The sequence below is a fragment of the Cornus florida genome, unplaced genomic scaffold (genome assembly GCF_030987335.1).
Source record: "Cornus florida cultivar Cherokee Brave unplaced genomic scaffold, ASM3098733v1 CherokeeBrave_3.0.0_Hap2_Chr09, whole genome shotgun sequence".
In the NCBI taxonomy this organism is placed as follows: domain Eukaryota; kingdom Viridiplantae; phylum Streptophyta; class Magnoliopsida; order Cornales; family Cornaceae; genus Cornus; species Cornus florida.
This window is the reverse complement of record NW_026775579.1, coordinates 92,816,303-92,837,339: the sequence shown is the minus strand read 5'-3', so window position 1 is coordinate 92,837,339 and position 21,037 is coordinate 92,816,303. Positions and strand designations below refer to the sequence as shown.

At 36.4% G+C, this 21,037-nt stretch overlaps 3 protein-coding genes across 3 annotated transcripts; 1 reads left to right on the top strand and 2 right to left on the bottom strand.

The window, feature by feature from the left end:
• The first annotated feature begins 2,463 nt into the window (after positions 1–2,463).
• On the top strand, positions 2,464–5,285 carry LOC132275236 (acyl carrier protein 1, chloroplastic-like). The gene is made up of 4 exons (XM_059776681.1): positions 2,464–2,657; positions 3,224–3,334; positions 4,233–4,355; positions 4,916–5,285. The coding sequence occupies exons 1-4, from the start codon at positions 2,592–2,594 to the stop codon at positions 5,039–5,041; spliced, it is 426 nt and encodes a 141-aa protein (XP_059632664.1). The 5' UTR covers positions 2,464–2,591; the 3' UTR covers positions 5,042–5,285.
• Positions 5,286–7,387: 2,102 nt separating this feature from the next.
• On the bottom strand, positions 7,388–8,145 carry LOC132273488 (classical arabinogalactan protein 25). Its single transcript, XM_059774443.1, has one exon. The coding sequence runs from the start codon at positions 7,996–7,998 to the stop codon at positions 7,579–7,581; it is 420 nt and encodes a 139-aa protein (XP_059630426.1). The 5' UTR covers positions 7,999–8,145; the 3' UTR covers positions 7,388–7,578.
• A 1,904-nt stretch (positions 8,146–10,049) lies between these two features.
• On the bottom strand, positions 10,050–19,476 carry LOC132275235 (serine/threonine-protein kinase RUNKEL). Its single transcript, XM_059776680.1, has 11 exons — positions 19,211–19,476; positions 19,017–19,106; positions 17,559–17,611; positions 17,320–17,395; positions 16,528–16,589; positions 16,329–16,407; positions 16,176–16,235; positions 14,400–16,043; positions 13,215–14,075; positions 10,363–11,488; positions 10,050–10,283 (listed from the first exon to the last, which is right to left on the bottom strand). Exons 1-10 carry the CDS (start codon positions 19,256–19,258, stop codon positions 10,373–10,375), a joined length of 4,089 nt encoding a protein of 1,362 aa, XP_059632663.1. The 5' UTR covers positions 19,259–19,476; the 3' UTR covers positions 10,050–10,283; positions 10,363–10,372.
• Between the last annotated feature and the right edge of the window lie 1,561 nt (positions 19,477–21,037).

The window sequence follows — 21,037 nt, the reverse complement described above, 5'->3', positions numbered from 1 at the left end:
GTTGATAGATCCACACGGAGAATCATCCTTTTTAAGTTACCTTGTTACTTCCTTTGTTTATGCATGCAAAACAAGAGAATGACGTTGTTGGGACACTGTGGAAGGAGCTATTGATAGGAATGAAATATATTTAGGCACTCTTATCTACCTGAATTACTATTGTTGTTGAAGCTAATTTCATCCTTGTTATTACTTCATTGCGAATCTTGACACTTGAAAGACAAATTGAAAACGAGTGAATGCAGTAAAACCTCTGTTTGATGTGTTTTACAATTATAACAATGGTCTTACCCTATTAAGATTAATTTAGATAAAATGTTAGTTAATGCATGCTAATATTAAATTATGAAAGTTTATTTAGCACTGTTCATTTTCTCGTCTGGTCTCTCCCACTGTCTGCAAATGACTGTTTACTAGTTCTTTTTGTGAATCTTTTTCACTTTCATTCAATTTTTTGTTCTTCTTCCGCTTAAATCAGACTTGAAAATTGACTTACTAGTTTACTTCATAGATCTCAATTTGTATCTCCCTAAATGTGTATCTACTATACATGTAAACATTTGGGAGGGTCCAATGATTTGACTCAAACCCACTGGCAGTAAATTATTATGAATTTGACAAGGATAATGGTCGTTTGAGGTGAAAAGGTTGACTATTCTTGTTAGTAAACTTAAATTAAATTGGTTGATTAAGTAATTCTTAAAAAATTAATCAGTCACACTCACGCCAACTAGTTAAAACTAAAAATGTTCAATAAACCTATACTGTTGGTGTTGCGGAGGAACTAAATAATACTTTATTTAGTAAAAATATAATATAATAATCAAAGATACAATTCATGTGGCATAGATAACGTGTTACATTCACCAAAAAAATAAAATAAAAGCTATATATATATATATATATATATCTCTTCAGAAACAAAATAATGTATGGGCTTGAGATGGCAATTCAACCCCCCACCAATCCATGACAAAGCAGGTTTGGAAAGGGATTAGCAAATTTGATCACTCACTATGAGATTTACATATAATTATAGAAAAGTCCCAACCATTTTTTACATGTTACGTAATTTTAAATTTTAAAATTGCCAAAGCTTTTTAATACTCGGGACATTATTGAAGAGTTCTTTCCAAGGAGGGCTCATAGAATGAGTTGGGTCATCTAACTTGTTAGGCATTAGATATTCGTGTTTTCATCCATCCAAGCCTACTTTAAAAAGTTTGTTGGGATTTGAAAACAGAACATGAGATACTACAGTAACTAATAAATGGCCATGCCCTCAACAACCATTAACCACCTCTCTAATTAGCCCAACCAACCCACCGCCTCTCTTGCTATGCCGAAAGCAATGAAAGGGCGAGAGTAGAAATGAAGTATTGTATGGATGTGTGTAATACCAGCGGGCATCAACGATTACGATGTGTACGGTCCATCGAACACATTGTATATATATTTTCATATTGTACAGTTTTTGTCACTATTTTTTTTTTTTTTAAATTTTATATATATATGTTTTTATTTATTTTTATCGGAGTACATGTGTCATTTTCTTTGTTTACAATAGAAGAAGAAACCTAAGTCAACTGCCACTACCAATAAGTAACACATGTAGGCCAACTCTTCTGCATGCACAACACTTGTTATTACAGAGAGTCACAGTTGCCCTCATGATTCACGAATACATGTTGAAAAGGAAATTATTTCTAGAGATGATAAAACAAAAAAAAACAAAAAACAGAAAGAAAAAACAAACAAACCTAATTTATTTCCAAATATCCCCTTGGCACAAGATGTTAGTATTTTCCTCTCAATGCACATGACACATAATTTACCATTGAGATGGAAAATAAAAACTAGTTGAAAATTGTTTTAATTTGACTTATTAATTTGTGAATTTCATTCTATCTTCCTCAATTAATTCAAATATGTTCCTAAACAGACACATATAATTTTTTAATATTAAATTATTCTTTATTATATTTTTCACTAATAATAAGAGTTTGTTATTCAAATCCAAATTTAAACCTAGCCAACAAACATGAGGCAAACCTTTAACAAGTTGAGTACAAAAAATTTATTAGTATGCTGCATGTCATATGTCACATGACATGTAGGATTAGAATTAAAGAAAAAGTAATGAAAATGATACTTATCGTTACATGTGATGTGTCTCCAAAAATTGATTGTTTTAAGATGATAAAATCACCATCATATTTTAAATTATTATTATTATTATTGATTGTTTTAAGATGATAAAATCACCATCATATTTTAAATTATTATTATTATTTTTTTTTATCAACTTACATGTTTTAGTAAGATAGTAAAAGAAATGCAAAAGGTGAGAAGGGTAATATCGTCACTTTATCATCACAGAAGCGCACTCCAATTTCGATAAAAACAAAGCCAACAAAAATTGAAAAGCAAACCAAAAAACGACTATATAAATCGGGGTTAGTACTATAGCACTCGTCTCTCTCTCTCTAGTTTACATACTCTTCGTGCTCTCCGCCCGCCTCTCTCTCTAAACACGCACAAAAACACACACATATATAGAGAGGGTGAGGTATCTCTGTTTCGATCCTTCAATGGCTGCTGTTTATGGATCATCAATGTCCATGACCACTATCTCATGCTCTATTAAACAAAATCGGGTAATTTGTTAAAGATCTTCTGGATTTCAATTCTTAAATTTGTTCCGAATCGTGCATATATATGTATATATTTATATATATATTTTATTTGTTTATTGTATTGTATAATTTGTATGTCTATGTTTTCTTATATTTGGATTTGATGGTGGATTGATTCTGAATCCGTTGATCTTTAGCTTTTTAGCCTCTTATTGTGATTGGGTTTTAGTTTGTAATAGTGGTGAAGTGTTCTATATAGACAACACGATCAAGAATGTTTGATAAATCATCAAAAGTGTGCCTCTTTTAATTGAGAATTATTATATTCACATTTCTGTTTTTCTACTCCAAAATTTCGATTAAATTATTTATTAAACTCTAAATCTTTACAGTTTTGAACTATTGTTTCTTAAATTCTTTTGAAATTTTTGATAAAATGATTTTTAGACTAATTTTTTTGGCCTTTTTCTTTACTAATTCCATTTTTTTTTTTTTTTTATTTTATATTATGGTAAACTGTTAAATATGTATATTTGATTTGATTATGTTACCTGGTTTCACTAAAGTCATTTTCATGAATTGAGCAGGCACCCACCCGAGTCTCTAATTTCAATTCGGCTTCGCTTTGTGTTAATGGAAAATTCTTCCCATCACTTCGGTTGCGAGCTGCACCATCTCGCTTTCGCATCTCCTGCGCGGTATATTTCTCTAGTTATATGATATGATTTAACGTTACTACGTGTTGTTCTTCGCATCCGAGGCACTTAATTTTAATCTCACCATTTGCACCCGTTTCGATTCTTACAGAAAAATTAGAGCTGCTGTAAACATGGTTAAGGAATTTATGTTTGATTAGGTCAATACATGATACGCGGTATCTAACTCCAAGACAAATAACATGTAACAGCATTTCACTTCATAATGACTGAATGTGGACCCTACTGGTCTACCTTTGTCCCCAGTGGCTTTGGGTCGAAACTCAAACCCTAGGTCAAGATTTTGAGACCGGTAGAGAGAGAAGAAAAGAAAAGAAAAAAAAAAGTGCCAGCCCCTCATCTTCACTAACTGATGCTTATATTAGTATTTGTTGCTTTCCCTGAGTCGGTCTCCATCACATCCATTTGGTTAGTCCATGTTAAGGAAATGGAGACCTGTTCCTCAATCTTAGGGATGCCTTGAGTTGCTTTGTCTTTAGTTGATCGTGAAAACATGTGTAGTTCTTAAGAATGTCAGTAGTGTATTGGTTTTATTAATCTAATAGTTATGATTTTTCAGTATGGATCAATAGGAGGTGGTTCGGTATATCTACCATGATTTTGTGATTTGCAATCCCATACGTTTTCCTCTTTTCTTTCCTTTTTTCATTGTTATGTTTTTCCCCCCTTGGGTTGTGATTGTGGGTAGAATATTCTATAACCTTAAAATAACATGTGCGAATGGAGAAATTAGTAGGTGCCATATCATATTCGGCTAGGAGGTAATTCCAATAGCCAACCCTATCGCACTTTACTTGGCATGAACATATTATATGATTTTGTCATCCGAGTAGATATATTATGAATGTCCTAACCCTAAAGAAAGTGATGCTTTGAGCAGGCAAAACCAGAGACAGTGGACAAAGTGTGTGAAATAGTGAGGAAACAGCTCGCACTGCCAGCTGATTCTACAGTCACAGGGGAATCAAAGTTTGCTGCACTCGGAGCTGATTCTCTTGACACGGTATCTGCCACGAACTATCAATTCTCCTAACATAGCTAATTATTGTTCTCGCAGTTTATGATTTGTTATTTATGCTTACGTCTTTTGATCAGAATCATTTGTTTGTCTCAAAATAGCTTCTGTTTTTTTCTTTTTATTAAAAATGATATGTCAGATTTGCTCATCCACTAGCCAAAATTGAAATCCTAATTGTTGTGCTTGCAAAAATAATAAGCAGAACCCATTGACAATTTTGAGCAAAAATAAAAAGCTGAACACGTTGACAACTTGTCACAATAAATTCGCCTTGAGAGTTTTAAACTGTGTTTCAGTAATAAAATGCTAACGCCAGATAATGTTTGACGACCTTGTCTCTTGTCTTCATTTTTAGCACCGCATGACCTCACAATAAATCACATAACCATTATACGGCATCATGTATGTTTATACATGGGTGTCAATAAATAATCGCTTTGTTTTGCACTTTGTTTTCTCCATTAAGTAAATGCAAAGGGTGTGCCTTTTTCCTTTACAATGATCTCCATGGTAATTTTTACTTATTTCTTCTTCTTTTCGTATAGGTCGAGATTGTGATGGGACTGGAGGAGGAATTTGGAATTAGTGTGGAAGAAGAAAGCGCCCAAGGTATTGCCACTGTCCAGGATGCAGCAGATCTGATCGAGAAGCTCGTAGAGAAGGGTGCTTAAAATGCACGACGTGGATAATTCAGGGTCGAAAGTTTCATTAGAGAAGTTCTTTTCAGTTGCATGTTTTTCATTTCATGGAGCTTTCTAGTGTACCTTTTATGAAATTACAGTGTTTCCCAATTATGTTTTTTTCTGTCCCCTTTAAGTTTCCTTAAAATGAACTCATTCTCGCGTTGTGCTGTTTTGTTTATGGTCAGGCTTATTCAATTGAATCTATCGAAAGACATATTCGATCTTTTTTCAACTGTTTTATATTGTTCTTTTGGTTTACATAATATGTGTTGTTGGAGGATTGGCCTTGGCGTAACAATAATGTTGCTCCATCGTGACCTGAAGAAGTCACGGGTTTGAAACAGGGTACAGCTTCGGAAGGCTCGTGCATTGGGTAGCCCTTGGCAGTGTATATCTGGCTGAAAATAGAAAATATGTTTGCGAAACAAAGGCAAAAGGGGACCCTTTTAGCTTAGGAGATGGGCTGATTTGTAGTTTATCCAGCTGAAAATAGAAAATAACCGGCATAAAATAGGTAAAGAGTGAAAGCCTTTCGGTTGAAGTGTGTGGATGTTCTTTAATTGCGTAGACACATTTTGAGTACAAAATAAACAATGTTTATACAGTGTGGGAAAGTCATGGCGCATATAAATGTAGAGCTATACATATGTCACATTCTATCTTAGAGTTTTAGTTTAAGTTCACAATTATTATAAGAAATCATACACAGTTCTCTATCACTTCTGGGATCATTTAAGGTGGCTGTTAGCATCTGTCTGTCTAATTCTAATGTAAGATAGCCCACATGTTCCCTAAAAACAGAGGCAGTTTTCTTTTTAAAAAAAAATTAAATTCTAATAGTACAATCTAGCCCCCTGACGCATTTAGATGGAGGCATTATATAGGGCAGGGGGTAGTTGCTACAAAAAATAAATAAAAATAAAAATGGCTATTTAAATTGAAGGTTTAACAATGTACTTGTTAGGAGAGACAATGTGAATATTTCTTAATGCTCCATTCCGTCGGGAAAAAATTGAATGGAAATGAGAGAAGAAAGAATAACTGTGATATCTTAGGGAAGAGATTAAGCATTTCTTAAAAAAAATTGACTATTTAATTTGATAAGTAGGACAAAAGAAAAGATAAATTTTAGGTTATTTTTACCATTAAACCCATCCCTCACTTTATTTATGGAATTTATTAAATATTTATGAAAGGTGATGTAGTAATTTAAAATTTTTATAATAAGCTCACTTGTTTCTCTCCTATCTTCCGCTCATATTTGGACTAATAAAATTTGTGAAGAATGAATGATAAGTCCCCTCTTTTTTCCTTCCTACCGAATATAGCATAAAAATGATACTATTCATAAAAAGTATACGAAAATAGAAGGAAAGAGGCATCTTCGTCCCAAAACCCACCAAGTTTTTTACGTCAACCCACATTCTCTCGTTTCCATTTACATAATCAGTTCTCTAAAATCGTTCTAAAAGGACGGAACAGTCGGTGAAATGGGAATTTTTGCCATCCTGACCATGTTAGAAGCCAACAGGGTAGGTTTTATAATCGTACCATTCTTTACCAAGTGCCGTTGACAATTTGAACAGAATCATGTGGGCGGATTATTTGATGAATGAGACACCTGATTTTTTAGTCAGTGACACATGCAACCGGAACAATGTTTTTTCAAAATGGAAAATGACGGAACGCCCGCTCTCTCTCTCTCTCTCTCACCACTCTTTCAACCCGAGAAGAATTTGGCTCACTTCCATGTGCCACCTTATACGGACTGTCCCCAACTATGAACGCCAAATACATAATATTTTTTTGCTCTGAGAATTAGCATATTTGTATTAGAGTAATGTCACAAAATTCCATCAGGATATATATATATATATATATATATATATTTTAAATGCTGACTCCAATAAACAATTGTGAATAATAATAAACTCTCTCTTGCATTAGGTGCTTATCTCTATATTTGCCACATAGTAACAAAAATCGATAAACAATAATGTCAAATGATGGTTTCAGAATAAGAACAAACTCTCATCTTAGGTGTTTATCTCTATTTTTGTCACATGGTTAGCAAAAAACAGTTAGCATTTTTATCATTGTACTTTGTATTGGCATTTAAGGGTTTGAATCTAATAGCACACACACATATATATATATGAGTAACACCATAAGTCAAGTCCTTCAACAAGCCGTGTTTAGATGGAACCAACATTAGATAACGCCCTTTGATTGCATTTTTTAAAAAGAATCTTCTTTAAAGAGTCCTACAAATTTAGGCATATGGAGGAGGGACTGCATTATTTTCTACACTCACAGTCATCATTTTCAAACCCCTTAATCCTCAAAACAGATAATAAGATATAATTAATAAATTGTACTTCAAAAATTCCAATAATCATTCTGGTGGCAATAATGCCACTCAGCTCACCTAAATCCAAGCATTATCATATACACTATAAACAGAACATGAACTAAAACGGGAACCTACAAAGCCAATTGAATTTTCCAGCCAGAGATTAATTACCTCACATAGCAAAAACCAGCACTGACCAATACACTACCGAACCCATAAACACTGCTATATTATGTAGGGACATAGCTAAATTGAGAGACGACACTGAAGAAGCGGGTAAAGACCCGGACGGAGAAATTGCAGAACCGGGGCCAAGATTGACGAGTTCATCCGGATTTGGAGGGCTCGGATTGGAAGGAATGGTGGGCATGATAGAACCAGTTGGAGAAGGCACCGCACCACCAGAAGAAGGCAGAAGAGGAGAAATGTCCGGCGACAATTCTGTAAACGGAGAGAGGGGAGGGTTTGGGGACTCTGCAGGTACTGCTGAAACGGTGGGTGTCTCTAACTTCAGCTGAGAAGGTAAAGATAGTGAAGAAGGTAAAGCCATGAAAGGTGTAATGAGTGCTATGAGAAACCAAAAAGAAGCCATCCTCAAAATTAAAGAAGATGAAATCAATAGGAAATGATGGTTTAAATCCACTCAGCTTCTTGGGAGACTAATAAATGTGTAATGAGGGCTTGGAAGAGGAGAAGAATGAATTCATGTGATTGGAATTTTTTCGAAAGTAGAATTCATGTGATATGTACGTACACTTGATGAAAGGTATGACTGGAGGTTCTATGTGGGGTCAAGTGCCACGTGGAAGGTGATCATTGGGTGATGATGAGAAGTTACAGGTTGGCACTCTTGGGGAAGAGACAAAGATCGATTGGTAGTTGTTTTCACATATTCGGTAGCTGAGGATCCTTTTTGGCCCGTGATGTGGGGTTACCAAATTAATCAAATGGGAGCCTATGTTACACTGTTTTTTTTAATGTTTTGGAGTCAAAATTGCCCCTGTTCGATTGATCATGCAGGAGGGACAACTAGGGGCAAAAACGTCTTTCTGATGATTTGGATGACAAATCCAAAAGTTGTGACAAATAATTGCCTCCGCGAATCACGGGACCACCGATATGGCCATAAAAAATCAATGGGACATCAAGGTCACATGAAACCGAAGAGCGAGTAATGACACTGGAGGTGAAAACTCCAAAACTAAAAAAAAACAATGGGTTGTTGTTCAAGTGGTTGATTGCAAGGTTGGTTGTAAATAATTGGCATATGTACAAATAAAGTTCAACTATTATTTATAATAATAATAAATAAATAAAAAAAAAAAGATAAAATTGAAGGGTAAAACTAGAATAGAATAATTTACTGGATAGTTAAGAAACAAGACATTCTGTGATCAAAATGTGAATATTAAAATGGGTGTGTGTACCGAAGAAAATCAGAAATTAAGAACATGGGAGAGACAACTAAAGTAGGGAAGAAGAAAACCAGAAATTAAGATATTGTAGGGAAAACTAAATAGATTGGTTGTGAAAAATGAAAGAGAGTTTATTAAGATGGTATAAACTAGTGTAGCAAAGACCAAAAAATGATTTGACTATATTGATATCCTTGAATAGAGTGGGATGGTGAAATAGTAGGAAAAATATTAGGTTAAATTGATCCTAAGGTAGCCCATGGGTAAAGCAACTATCTCAAACCTATTCCAATATTCTTATATAAACTTAAGACCATACCTTCAATTCCTGATTCGGAAACACTTATTAGACCTTACCACACCCACCTCCCCATTCAAACTAACCACTCAACAGAAAATCAAATAAACCAATCACCTCAGTCTGGTAATCATGAAAAGCCCTCAGGAGTCGGGACTATAAGTAAACATACAAACCTTTCAGAAACATCTGGTATAAACCATGAAATTGATTTCACAATGTAGCCCACTCAAACCATTTATTTATACAAAAATTGAACCCACGAAACCTTGCACAGGTTCCGCGGATTAGTTAGGGCAAAGCCTCGGATACCCTAATAATTGGAAGAAAAAAAAACAAAAGAAACGAAAAAAAGATTGAGGTATCAGTATTCTATAAGATCGCGATGGCTAAGCAATGTTAGTTACGAGCAAGTAGTGCAATGCTCGCTCACAAAAACAGCTCCCAACATTTGGCCTCCAATCGCAATCTAGTTCTACATGTCCCAATTCTAAAAATCAGTCTTGTGCATAGTTTTGATATAAACCTTTCCATAACAATTTTAGAATAAATTAAGGTCAACATCAAAGGGTAAACTACAAAGAGGCTGGTTCTAGCTAACATACCATGTGAACTTGGGATGAACCGTGGTTGCTATAGCCTATGGAAATTCATGCATTATTAACAGATTCATAATCGTTTCATGAAGCGTAGGTTGAAACTCAAGTTTTCTAAATTTAAAGTTATTACTGTACCCTAAAATGATTGTAAGCTTACAAAGGGCCACAACAAATCTAGCATGTAGCTTAAGATGAGAACCTAAGATTTAGTCCACATTCTGGCTTCAATATTATGATTACATCAAAGCAAAATATTGCTGGAATAAGACATTGGCCTAATCATTGGGAATTAAGCATGTATTTTCACACATTGTTCAAAGGGCGCCAGGAGGAATCGACACAAATTTTACTTTCTTGAATAATATGCCTGAACCGGACATATTAATGATGTTACAAAGTATACATGATTGATTATACAAAGACAAGCGAGTCAAAAAAGGACTCTGTAATAGTACCAATGTAAAGAAAATAGAGCTCACCATGGTATAAGGGTTGTTGATTCCTTATTTATATTAAGGAAACAGAGCTGTTTCATGACCTCAAAAGCCAATATACGTTCATCTTCCTGCAAAAAGATTAATAAAGAATTATGGAGGAATATATTATCTTTGAAACCAAATAGAAAATATTAATCGATAAGCAACCTCTGAAACTTCAAAAGCAACGCGGCAACCTCTGCAACTCCAGTGCCACTCGAGAAGCGGCATCAGCAACACCAGGTATGCTTGAACTTCTGAGCTCAGAAACAGTTGCTTCAATTCTTGAAATCTCCGATACGGATATTGATAATATCATTGCTTGTGACAAATACTTTCGACAAGAATAACGGAGAGCCTGCAGTATCCGTTCCACCAGTAAATGAGAGGTAACCCTGCGCCAGGACTCGAGGATCACACTAACCTTGGGGAGATTAGTTAGAAAACCAGTAGTAGCTTCCCTTGGAGCTACCTTGAGCAACAAAATTACACATTCTGAAGCTATATCTGCAATATTCACCTCATGAGACTTACTCAACTCCAGCAAGACACCAACATTGCTACCAAAGTCCATTATATCTCTGATGCACTGCTGCTGATCAACTGCACAGTTTTCCTCAGAAGAACCATCACATAAGAGAGCCGGTTCCTTTGTAAGGGTGAAGCCTTTCTCACTGCCTACTGAACATAGAAGAAAAGCTCTACACAGACGAAGCGTTGGTTCAATAAAATCTTCCATTTCTTTTGCATACACAAACTCAAGAAGATTTCCAATCCTCCTGACTACTTTTAATTGAGAGAGTATCTTAGTTTCCAGTTCTGGAGCAGATGCAAGAGCCAGGCAGAGCATGACATTGTTTACATTTGCAGTTGAGAAGTCACCAAGCAGAAACTCAAAGCACTGCGACACTGTCTTCAAATGTAGAATGTCTGAAATTTTGATGCAGTTAAACTCAATGAGCATCAGTAGAAGTTTCTGTGCATACATGGGAATGGGATCTTCATCTTCCATTAAAATGGGGTAGAGAGGGAGGAAATAGCTATTGGATATTGCCTTCAAATCCTCAGGTCTTTGCTCATCTTCCGGTAGTTCATTCAGAAAAATGACCATGACATCAAAAAGAATTTTTAGGCACAAAAATCTAGCGTCGCCATCTTTGTTTCCCTTGTAAAGAACAGCCAGACTCGGAAGAATTTCACGAATAAAAATATCGGCGCTTTGAAGAATTACAGAGGGCTCCTCAGTGAAGGACTCGAGAACTCGTAGAATGGTTATTTGGAAGTCGTCCCTGCCCTGAAATTCAATGAGTGATGAGACGTACATAAGTATTCCCCACATATTAGTAAGAATATCATACGATCTCCTGAAATCAGGAAGTTGATCCACGTTGTTACAAACTTGGACATTTATATGCATTTACACATATATATTATATTTAGCCTTTTAAAAATTCAGCCATGTTTTCTAGCCAAAATATAAGCTAAATTTTCCAGATGAACATAAACAGACACCTTGGTTCCCCACTCTTCCAACCAATTGTTAGTTTAGTATGTTCAGCACATTGTTGCCGAGCACCTGGGTAGACCGGCAATATTAGGCATATGTTCTGGTTTTATGTTTGATCTCACTTCACAGCAGAAATATATATGATAAAAATGAATAAAAACCTCCTAAGGAGAAAAATACCAACTCTCTATGGATGGCATGGCTAGGGAAGGCACAATAACCCATCCCACCTCACCCCCTTTCGGACAGTTTTGGCGGTTAACCTTAATGGGTTTGGACGGGTATGGGTTGAGGTAAAAACCTGCAGGTTCGGGGCATGGACAGGGAAAGTTACCCCTCCCCCCCCCCCCCACCCCCCCCCCCCCCCCCCCCCCCCCCAAACCCCATTTATAATGCCTTATTACCCCCTGTATATTGGAATTTGTACCAAAATACCCCGCAAGTTCGAGTTTCATGACAATAGATCGAATCCATCCCTCTCTCTCTATCGTTATCACGATTTCAGATTGAGTCTTATCACCTCTTTCGCATCCTAGTTGTGAGGTCAATTTTACCTGATCAGTTAAGTGTGGCCACTCTAAGAAGTGAGAAGATGAGACAAGGCACTGTTAGGTATGTGCTTATACATTTGGAATGTTTGTAGTCTGTTGGCTTTAAATGGTATTTTGAAGTGGCCAATAGAGGTCTGGCACAAGTCAAGTCTTTTCATTGGAAAATTGAGCTTTTACTAATAACGTGATGATGTTTGCTCAAATGCCAAGTTGTGGGTCATAATTATGCATATGACATTTTCAGGAAAATTGGAAGTGTTTGTAAATTACCACGATGTGAAGTTTTCTTAAATCATAGTGTTTTAACTTTTAAATCTGAGTGGGAATTTAAAAGGGGTGGGGCAGGGGAACTTAAATGGGGCTGGAAATGGGGTTAGGGGGTCTTCTGCTAAAAGGTTTTGGGCAAGGACGGGGCTGGTCTGTTAAATGTGGACAGAGATGGTGAGGGACCACCAGCCCAGTTGCCATTTCTGGGAATGGTTTGTGTCCTAGGCTCCTACCTATATTCTTTTCTACAAAATAATTTTGTTTACAGGACATGTAGAAAGTAAATCAGAAAGGTAACCACAAATTAGCCAAAAAAAAGCCTTCTATCCCAACCGACAGATCCACTTAATCTGAGTCATAGAGAAAATTCTACGAACAATTTTAAGGATTTGGGAAGCGTATTGGAAATACTGTAGAAACAGCAATACTGATGATAAGGCATGTACATTGGACACACACTCGCCATGCCCTTGCTTGACTTAGCCAAGACACCCTCAGGGCAAGTTGCACTCTGTTTCATGTTATAGATCATTAACAATGTGGTAAAGACAAACGGCCAGCTAAACGGATTCTAGTAGTACTAACTATTAATTACTAAAACTTCCTCATGCCAGTAAAGAAAAATGAATTACCAAATAAAAAGATAAAAGATTGGATAAAGAACAAGAAAATGTAGCCTTGGTTGCAGTTACTACCTGAAAAGGAGCCTCCACCAGTTTTACTACACTAGCAAACTGCTGCAGGACCTGATTGGTGACCACCCTATGCTTAAAAGCGGAGCTCCCAAGGAGATGTAGAACAACATGCACATTGGTCTTCGGAGTGGTTCGACTGGTAAGACCAGCAATCTGCCCCTGGCGTCTCCCTCCCATCATTTGCTGAATATCTCCGGTTATTACATCCAGCAAACCTGGTATAATAGATGCCACAACATGCACAAATGCATCTAAACACTGCTGCACATAGCTGTCCTTCTCCTTTGCCAGCCTGTCCACTGCTGATAGTAATCTTGCATTGCAAAAGAAATGTGGCAACCATCTCTTCCCACTCTTACTAAGTAAAGCAACAAAAAGAAGTGTCTTTCCCTTCAAGACTTCACTTCCCTGCTCTACAAGAGACATGAGACTTGGAACAAGATTCTTATCTTCCAGCAGTGGAAGAAGGCACCGTCCAATGTTTGTAAACATATGGCTTCCAAGCATGGCCATGTTCAAGAGGTTTAAGCATATTTGCTGTTCACGTGAACTTCCCCTGACAAGGGCGGATGCAGTGTCCTTGAATGAAAGTTTATCCATAACTTGTTGAATGCTAGGAGGGCTAAAGCGGACCAAACGTACCAAACAAGATCCTGCTGTTAGTCTCATGCTCTCCTGCTTCCCTGCAGCCCTAAATATATAGCATAAGTTATTAAGCACATCCTGGCTAGTGAAACGAGCAGCCCAGGGCCCTCCCTGGCTGCAGATGTTTTCAATTGTCCTCAATGCATAAAGTTGAGTTATATCATCCTCTCCTTTCCGTAAAATTGATGACACCAATGAAATTAGAGCATTTGAAACCTGCCAAAGGAGACATTAATCAGGTAAATTGGATCTGTAAGAAGACTTAGTGAAGAAAAAATTAAAAGCACTCAAAAAAATCTTTACGACTTCATCTAAAACATAGAAAATGAAACTCGTATCTCCATAAAAGAGATTTATGAATGATCCCGATAGGTGCAAATTGATATATAAGACTTTTAAAAAGGAAAATTGTAAAAATGATACAGTAAAACCTGATAAGCTTACTCAGGGGAAGAGGGGGGGGGGGGGGGGGGGGGGAAGGAGACTGTTAAGCTTTTGTACACAATTAAGAATGTTCTGGCAATAAAGTAATAGCCTAACCTGCCAGCCAGATGATGACCGGCTTTCCTTAGATGGAGATTCTGGCGGATTGTTATCTCTACTGTGTTCATTTTGAGTGGATATATAGAACAAAAGCTCACCCAAAGCAGCCATAGAGAACCTTCTAACTTTTTCCTGCCTGTCCCTGAGGCCATCAGTAAGTGAACCTAAAATCCCCGAATTGGCCAAATCATCTTCGATAAAAGTAGAATGCCGAACCAACAAGCCTATGAGTGAAGCAAGTTGAACACGCAAAGCCGAAGCCTTAGACTGTCGAAGCATTTTGACAAGCACTAGCATTATTGGGCCATTGGTCAAGATATTGGCAGCATCGGCATTGTTACTTAACATCTCAAGATACCTGATCACATTCTGCTTTTCAGCAATAGCAGAGTTCCCACTAAAGATACTCATGATCCTACTGTTGAATGTGTCCAGCTGCTCCTTAGACATTTTCACATAATCAGAAGCTGGCAATGCATCAAAGGAAAGCAAATGAATTGCTTCTGATCCTTTATCAGCTTTTCTACTGGGCATAACAGGTCTGACTGAGAGATCAGATGGATGCCAAAGCACCTGAGAGAGGTCATTAGATTTTGAAGTATCAGAGTCAAGGGCACATCCTGAACCTTCTTTAACTCTTTGAATCTTGGGTTGAGGACTAGCACTGGGTGGAGTAGCTGCAACTTCAATGTGTTCTGAAGATGATCGCGGTTCAAGTGTTCTCGAGTAATCGGAGATGGGCGTGTTAACCAAAGGTGATGTATCTAATTGGTTTATGTTACTATCCATCTCTTCTGTTTTTCCCTGGTGCTGATTTGGAGTCGACATTTTTTCTTCAGAGGCGCAAGCTGCGTTATAAGACCCATCAGTTTCGTCATGTGTCTCATCCTCAGTGTTCTCATTAAAATCAAGCTCCATATCTGTATTTTCAATTTTGACCTCAGTATCATTCTCAGAACCATTAGGCAGTGGCCTCCGGTAGTTCTCCTTCTCATTTTCCTTCTGTAAGTTTGATTTTGCTATTCTTGAGAGTCTTAGAAGATTCACACCCCTGGTAGTGCTCGAAGTATCTTTCTGCTTCTCCTCAACTACTCTGCTTGAAATCTTACTTTGAATTTTTCGAGCAGTAGAAACACCCTTAATCGGTGTGTCATAAATTCTTGAATTCTCATCCTGTTTGGAAGGCCCTTTTGAATCTTTTTCACGACTTTTAGTTGGGGTTTTGTTTTGCAGAGGCTTATCACCATTGCGTTCTGAAAGATATGGTTTCGAAGAAATCTCTATCATATTAGTGAACGCAGGCTGAGGTGGTAAGGGCAATGGAGTGAATTTGGTTCTCCAAAACGCATGACCACAAAGCTCAGACCATTGTATTCTTTCAGCCGGATCTTTTACCAGGAGAGAATTAATTAGGTTGATAAAAGGGCGACTTGGGGTGCCAGGAAGGCATGGAGTTGGATCTGAGAGGATAGATTTTACTAACTGCGTGAATTCTTTTCCAACAAAGGGAGGCCTCCCTGCATAGCACTCGTATAGAACACAACCAAGGGCCCAAAAGTCAGAAGCATAAGAATGGACTCCTCCATCTTGAAACAGCTCAGGAGCCATGTAACATGGAGTCCCGCGTTTTGCTTGTGGCAACTAAACAAGTCACGAAGGAAAAACTACATAAATAAATGAATTTAAACAACAACTCATAAAAAGGAATATTGCAGATTAAACTTTTCATGAGTTTGTCATATTCAGTATGTGAGAAAATATAGCTGTACCGACCAGGGAAGAAGGTGTTTTAGATATATCACTCAATTTTCTTGATAATCCAAAGTCACATAGCTGCAATACAAGTATTCCATGGAAATTATAAATATATATGGCAAGCGTTTTTGACAATAACACAAAAGAGAATCAAAACTGGTGCATAAATACCTTTGTACGTCCATTTTCATCCAACAGGATGTTTGATGGTTTTAAGTCACAATAAATGATTCCCTTTGAATGTAAAAACCTAACAACAATGCCAATTGCCAGAAAACATATCAAAGAGATAGAACATATTCCAAATTGATGAAGACCCAATTCAAAAAGAAAGAAAAAAAAAATAGAAAAAACCCAAGGCTATACTTACTGCAATCCTAAGACTAGGTCACGAGCAAGATCATGTATTGAATCTTCAGGAAGCTGACTATCCTGCAAATCACTCATGAAAGTAACATTTTAAGCATCAAAATATAAAAGTAAATCCTAGTCGGTGGAATTTATGGTGATTAAACAATGAAGCGGAAACTTATTCCCTCAGTTCTCTTTCATTTTACGAAATCATGACAATAAAACTCTAAAAGAGAATATAAAATATATAAGAACCGGGACACACATCATTACGTATGCATTACTAGAAACTTAGATTTTCTAGTCATAAAATTACATCAAGTGAAAAGCAGACAAATATATAGATATATATTTATGAAGCACTATTACCCATATAGCAGCATAATTATTTCAAAGAAAACTCCTAGGGCTTTCACAAACTCTCTTTAGAGTTTTCCGCCAATATTATGATATATCTAAACCCTTTTCCCACGGCAGAGCTCCATTGAGTATCTTTCACAAGGATGGAACCAAATTCAGTCTAAGCTATAATATAGAAGATAAATAACAGTAGGAAACAATTGGTCAGATCATCATTGTCCAACATGATGTTTTTCTAGCATCCAGGGACATTCTAATCTTTGCCAGGTCAAATATCTGTATTCATTTCCTTTGTAATAACACATAAGAGTTTTTGGATGTTGAAGTGTCAAAGAATTCGTATATTTGTTGGATATCCATGTAACGTAGTGCCCAACTGCCGATATAAGCAGCACCACCAATGGAGAAGAATTTGATACTGTAGCCATACAATCAGATAAATAATAGGTACCTGATGTAATAAGGTCATGAGATCCCCTCCAACGCAATATTCCAAAACCAACCACAAGTGAGCGGAAGTTTCGTACCTAATATGCCAATTGGGGAGGACAAAGAAGTGAAGAGATTATTCAAATCAATTTTCAAAAACACCTTTTGGACCATCTAAAATTTTAATATTCTGCCAAATTCCTAACTTGCAACTCATTCTATCAAATGATGGATGAGGTTATGTTTCACAACAACCCTTACCAGGAATAGAACTTTAGTACATTTGGATGATCTAGAGAGTGAAGAATTCTAACCTGCATTTACAAGAAAGAAGAAAAGACAATTAAACTAAAGCATGTATTAGATAAAAACATGAACATTTTAATCATGACACAATCTTGTGATTAGATCATCTACAATCGCATAACATCAAATAGTTTTTCACATTTAATAATAAAGAAAACAGAAATTTCATGACAATTTAATATGTTTAGTTCTCAAGTAGCTCTGCAACTTAACAGCATGTCAAAAGTAAGCCATCATGCTGCACTCTTGGCAACATAGCAGAATCTTCCTCCATCTAAGACAAGGAGCTAGTCAGGTAGACAGCCTTAGCCTTCTCAAACAGAGAGATCCACGACTCAGGATCCTAATGCATTTGATACAAATGGTCCGATGGCACTGAAGGCATTAAATGCCCAAGTGAGCCAATTACTTCTACAAAAGGATGCTTAAAGGATAAAAGAGGAAACAACATTGACCATTTATTAACATCCTACACGCATATGAATCTTACAAATTCTACTTTCTATGTTGCACAATGCATTGATTATGTTAAGCAGAAGTAGAACTTGTATTTATAGCTTATAGAATGCTCTAATCAATCAGATTCTCTGTGCAAACCACCTCAAATTTGAAACCTCTATGAGTATGTAGTATTGGATAACCCAAAGAAAATAAATAGTCCTTTACATGGCACCCTGAACCTCCTCCAACAAGTACTGCTCACGCCTAAAGGAGACTTTTGCCTTTCATCGTAGCCATTGGGCCTTTTACAGTTTGTTGGGCTTCTATCAGTTCACTAGACTAACGATTACAAATTTATGAGAGCCATTGACGCCCATGTCACTGCAACCCTGTAAATTGGCTGCAGTGCAGCCCTCTCACTAGAAAACACAATAAAGTCCCACTCTGATTCTACATCTTTCTATATAAACGTTTGACTTTGGCAACATTTCCAACAACTTTCTGATGATGATTTACCACCAACTATCCCAGTTATCTTTCCGACACTCTGAAAGAAAACCTGCTCCTTTTGACATGATTCCAACAAGTTTTCCAGTATAATTCTGGTGAATAGTGACTCTTTCTTAATTACAAAATTATGATACCAATTATTATTTGACGAGTTCAATATATCAATTGCAAGTGCAAATAATTAGAGGGTTTTGACATTCATGCAGTATGAAAACTAGAAAGCCATTTGCGTGGACTGACCCGATTAGTTCTCCAATAAGCCTTGATATTAAAGTTGTAGAAGATCTAAATTCGTGTAGCTTAATCAACGCAAAGGAAATTTGAAATTTTCAAAATCACATAGCAACTTCTCAATATTAAAGACATTTTCCCTTAATCAGTCAGTGAAATTGCATTCACAAAAGATAAACAATATCTCAACCGCAAAAATTGATTCAGTAAACACAAAAAACTGATACTTACTTCTTGAAGAACCTTGCTCTTCTGCAATTTATCAACACTCTTGATCGCGAAATACTCGATCGTTTTCTTCTTTCTTCCTTTATATACAGTCTACACAACAAACACACACATGTAACATATAAAAAATTAGTTAAGCACAAAAATCAGTGAATTACTGAAATAACGGATATTCAATTCGAAGAGAAGAGTGTTACCGAGTATTTTCCTCGGCCGATTGCTTCGTAGATATGGTAGTGATTCATGACCGATGTATCGAGATTTCTAGGTTTTCGACTCTGAAATTGAAATTCAGTGGTGAGGACTGAGGAGAGAAGGAGAGAGATCGAAATTTCTAGATTTAGATTGGAAACGAGTTCTAGATAGATAGGTTGGAGGTGTAATTATAACGAAATGTCTTTACTGATTGGGAAAATCCCATAAATGAATAGACGGAGAGAGACTGTGCGGGCGACTGGGCGGGAATATGAGCTTAATTGAAAATCAAAAGTGAGAGTATTACACTGTATTAGTTGTAGGTTTCCGTGTCATGAATAAGGTATAACCTGTTGCCAAACAATATGGAACCACATATTCCCGTTACGGTGACGCGTAATATACGCGACACGTGTGAGCCCTTTTCCTTCCTTCATAACACGACAAAAAAATATTTTATATATATATATATAGTGATGGAGTATATAACACTGGTGACTGGACACATATGGATATAATCATATAGTTACTTTTCGGCGTTTTCGCTTGCATATTATCAATAAATTGTCCATTATCAATTATGAATTATGCTTCTCTTAATTGTGAAACGCAATAGATCATGAATTGTGGTAGATTTTAAATGTGCAACCCATTTCTAGGGTGGTATAAAGTAATTATAACTATGTTACAAACTTTATCATTTTGTAGTATATTTAACTAATAGTAAATGTTTTTCTTAATCATCAGTCATCACATTGTGTATTGGACCTTGGTTGCATGGCTTTTTGATTTAGGAAAAAAATGCGATGATGAGGACTGGTACAAATTACGATGACCAACAGGCAACAACCTTCAGCTTTGTTATAATTTGAAAAAATTACACTAACTTTTGTCGTCAAGAATAATTTTGCAATAAATTGTCCACTTTTGTTAAGAAAAATAATATTTTAAACGACTATTTTTTATCCACAAATAACCAACCCTAGACATCGCATGCCGCGCAACTTTATGCTCTCTCTTCCTACTCTTTTCTTCCTAATCTCACTCTTCTGAGTTTGTCAACAAATTTCATCAAATCAATAACTCATCCCAGCCAATAGATTTAGAACCCAAGAACTCATCACAGTCAGCAGATTCAAAACCCATGATTTGGATCCTGTATAAAAGTTTTTGCTGACAATCCCAATTCTCTTCTATCCGACGACTCAAAAATTTGCCAATTTTTACTTAAAAATAATCTTGAATTTTGGGTTCTTATGCATCAGTCAAACCCAAATTACTAATTTTCAATCTATCTTGCATCTTCGAAATCCTAATTTTGTCAATTTCTATGCAATTAACTAATGCGTGTTGAGATTCCATAGATATTTCAGTCCCGTAACGATCTATAAACAAAACGAACTTGATTATGATTTATCATCTAGCATTCACAGCAACAATTTGATTGGTTTGAGATTAAATTGGCATCACTCAACGCGACCCTTTCCATGCGCTGCTCATAACATTCTAGATCACTTTAACTCTTCACCATTGACGTCGAAAAATCGGTGTGCCACTTATTTCGGTGACATATTTGTGAATTTCTTGAAGCCGTGTTCTTTGGTTGCAAAAGAGAGGAATGTAAGTTTCTCTTGTGATGGACTTGTGATGGAGATAAAAAGAGCTGCCAAGTTATATACTCATATATTTTGATTTCCAAGTGGTCCACTAATAGATAGCCACGTAAAAGTCGGATGTTGTCGGTTTTTGTAAAGTCGAGTTATATAGCAGCACTCTTTTGTTAAATATAATAACTTAATACCAATCAACAACCGTTTTATTTATGACGT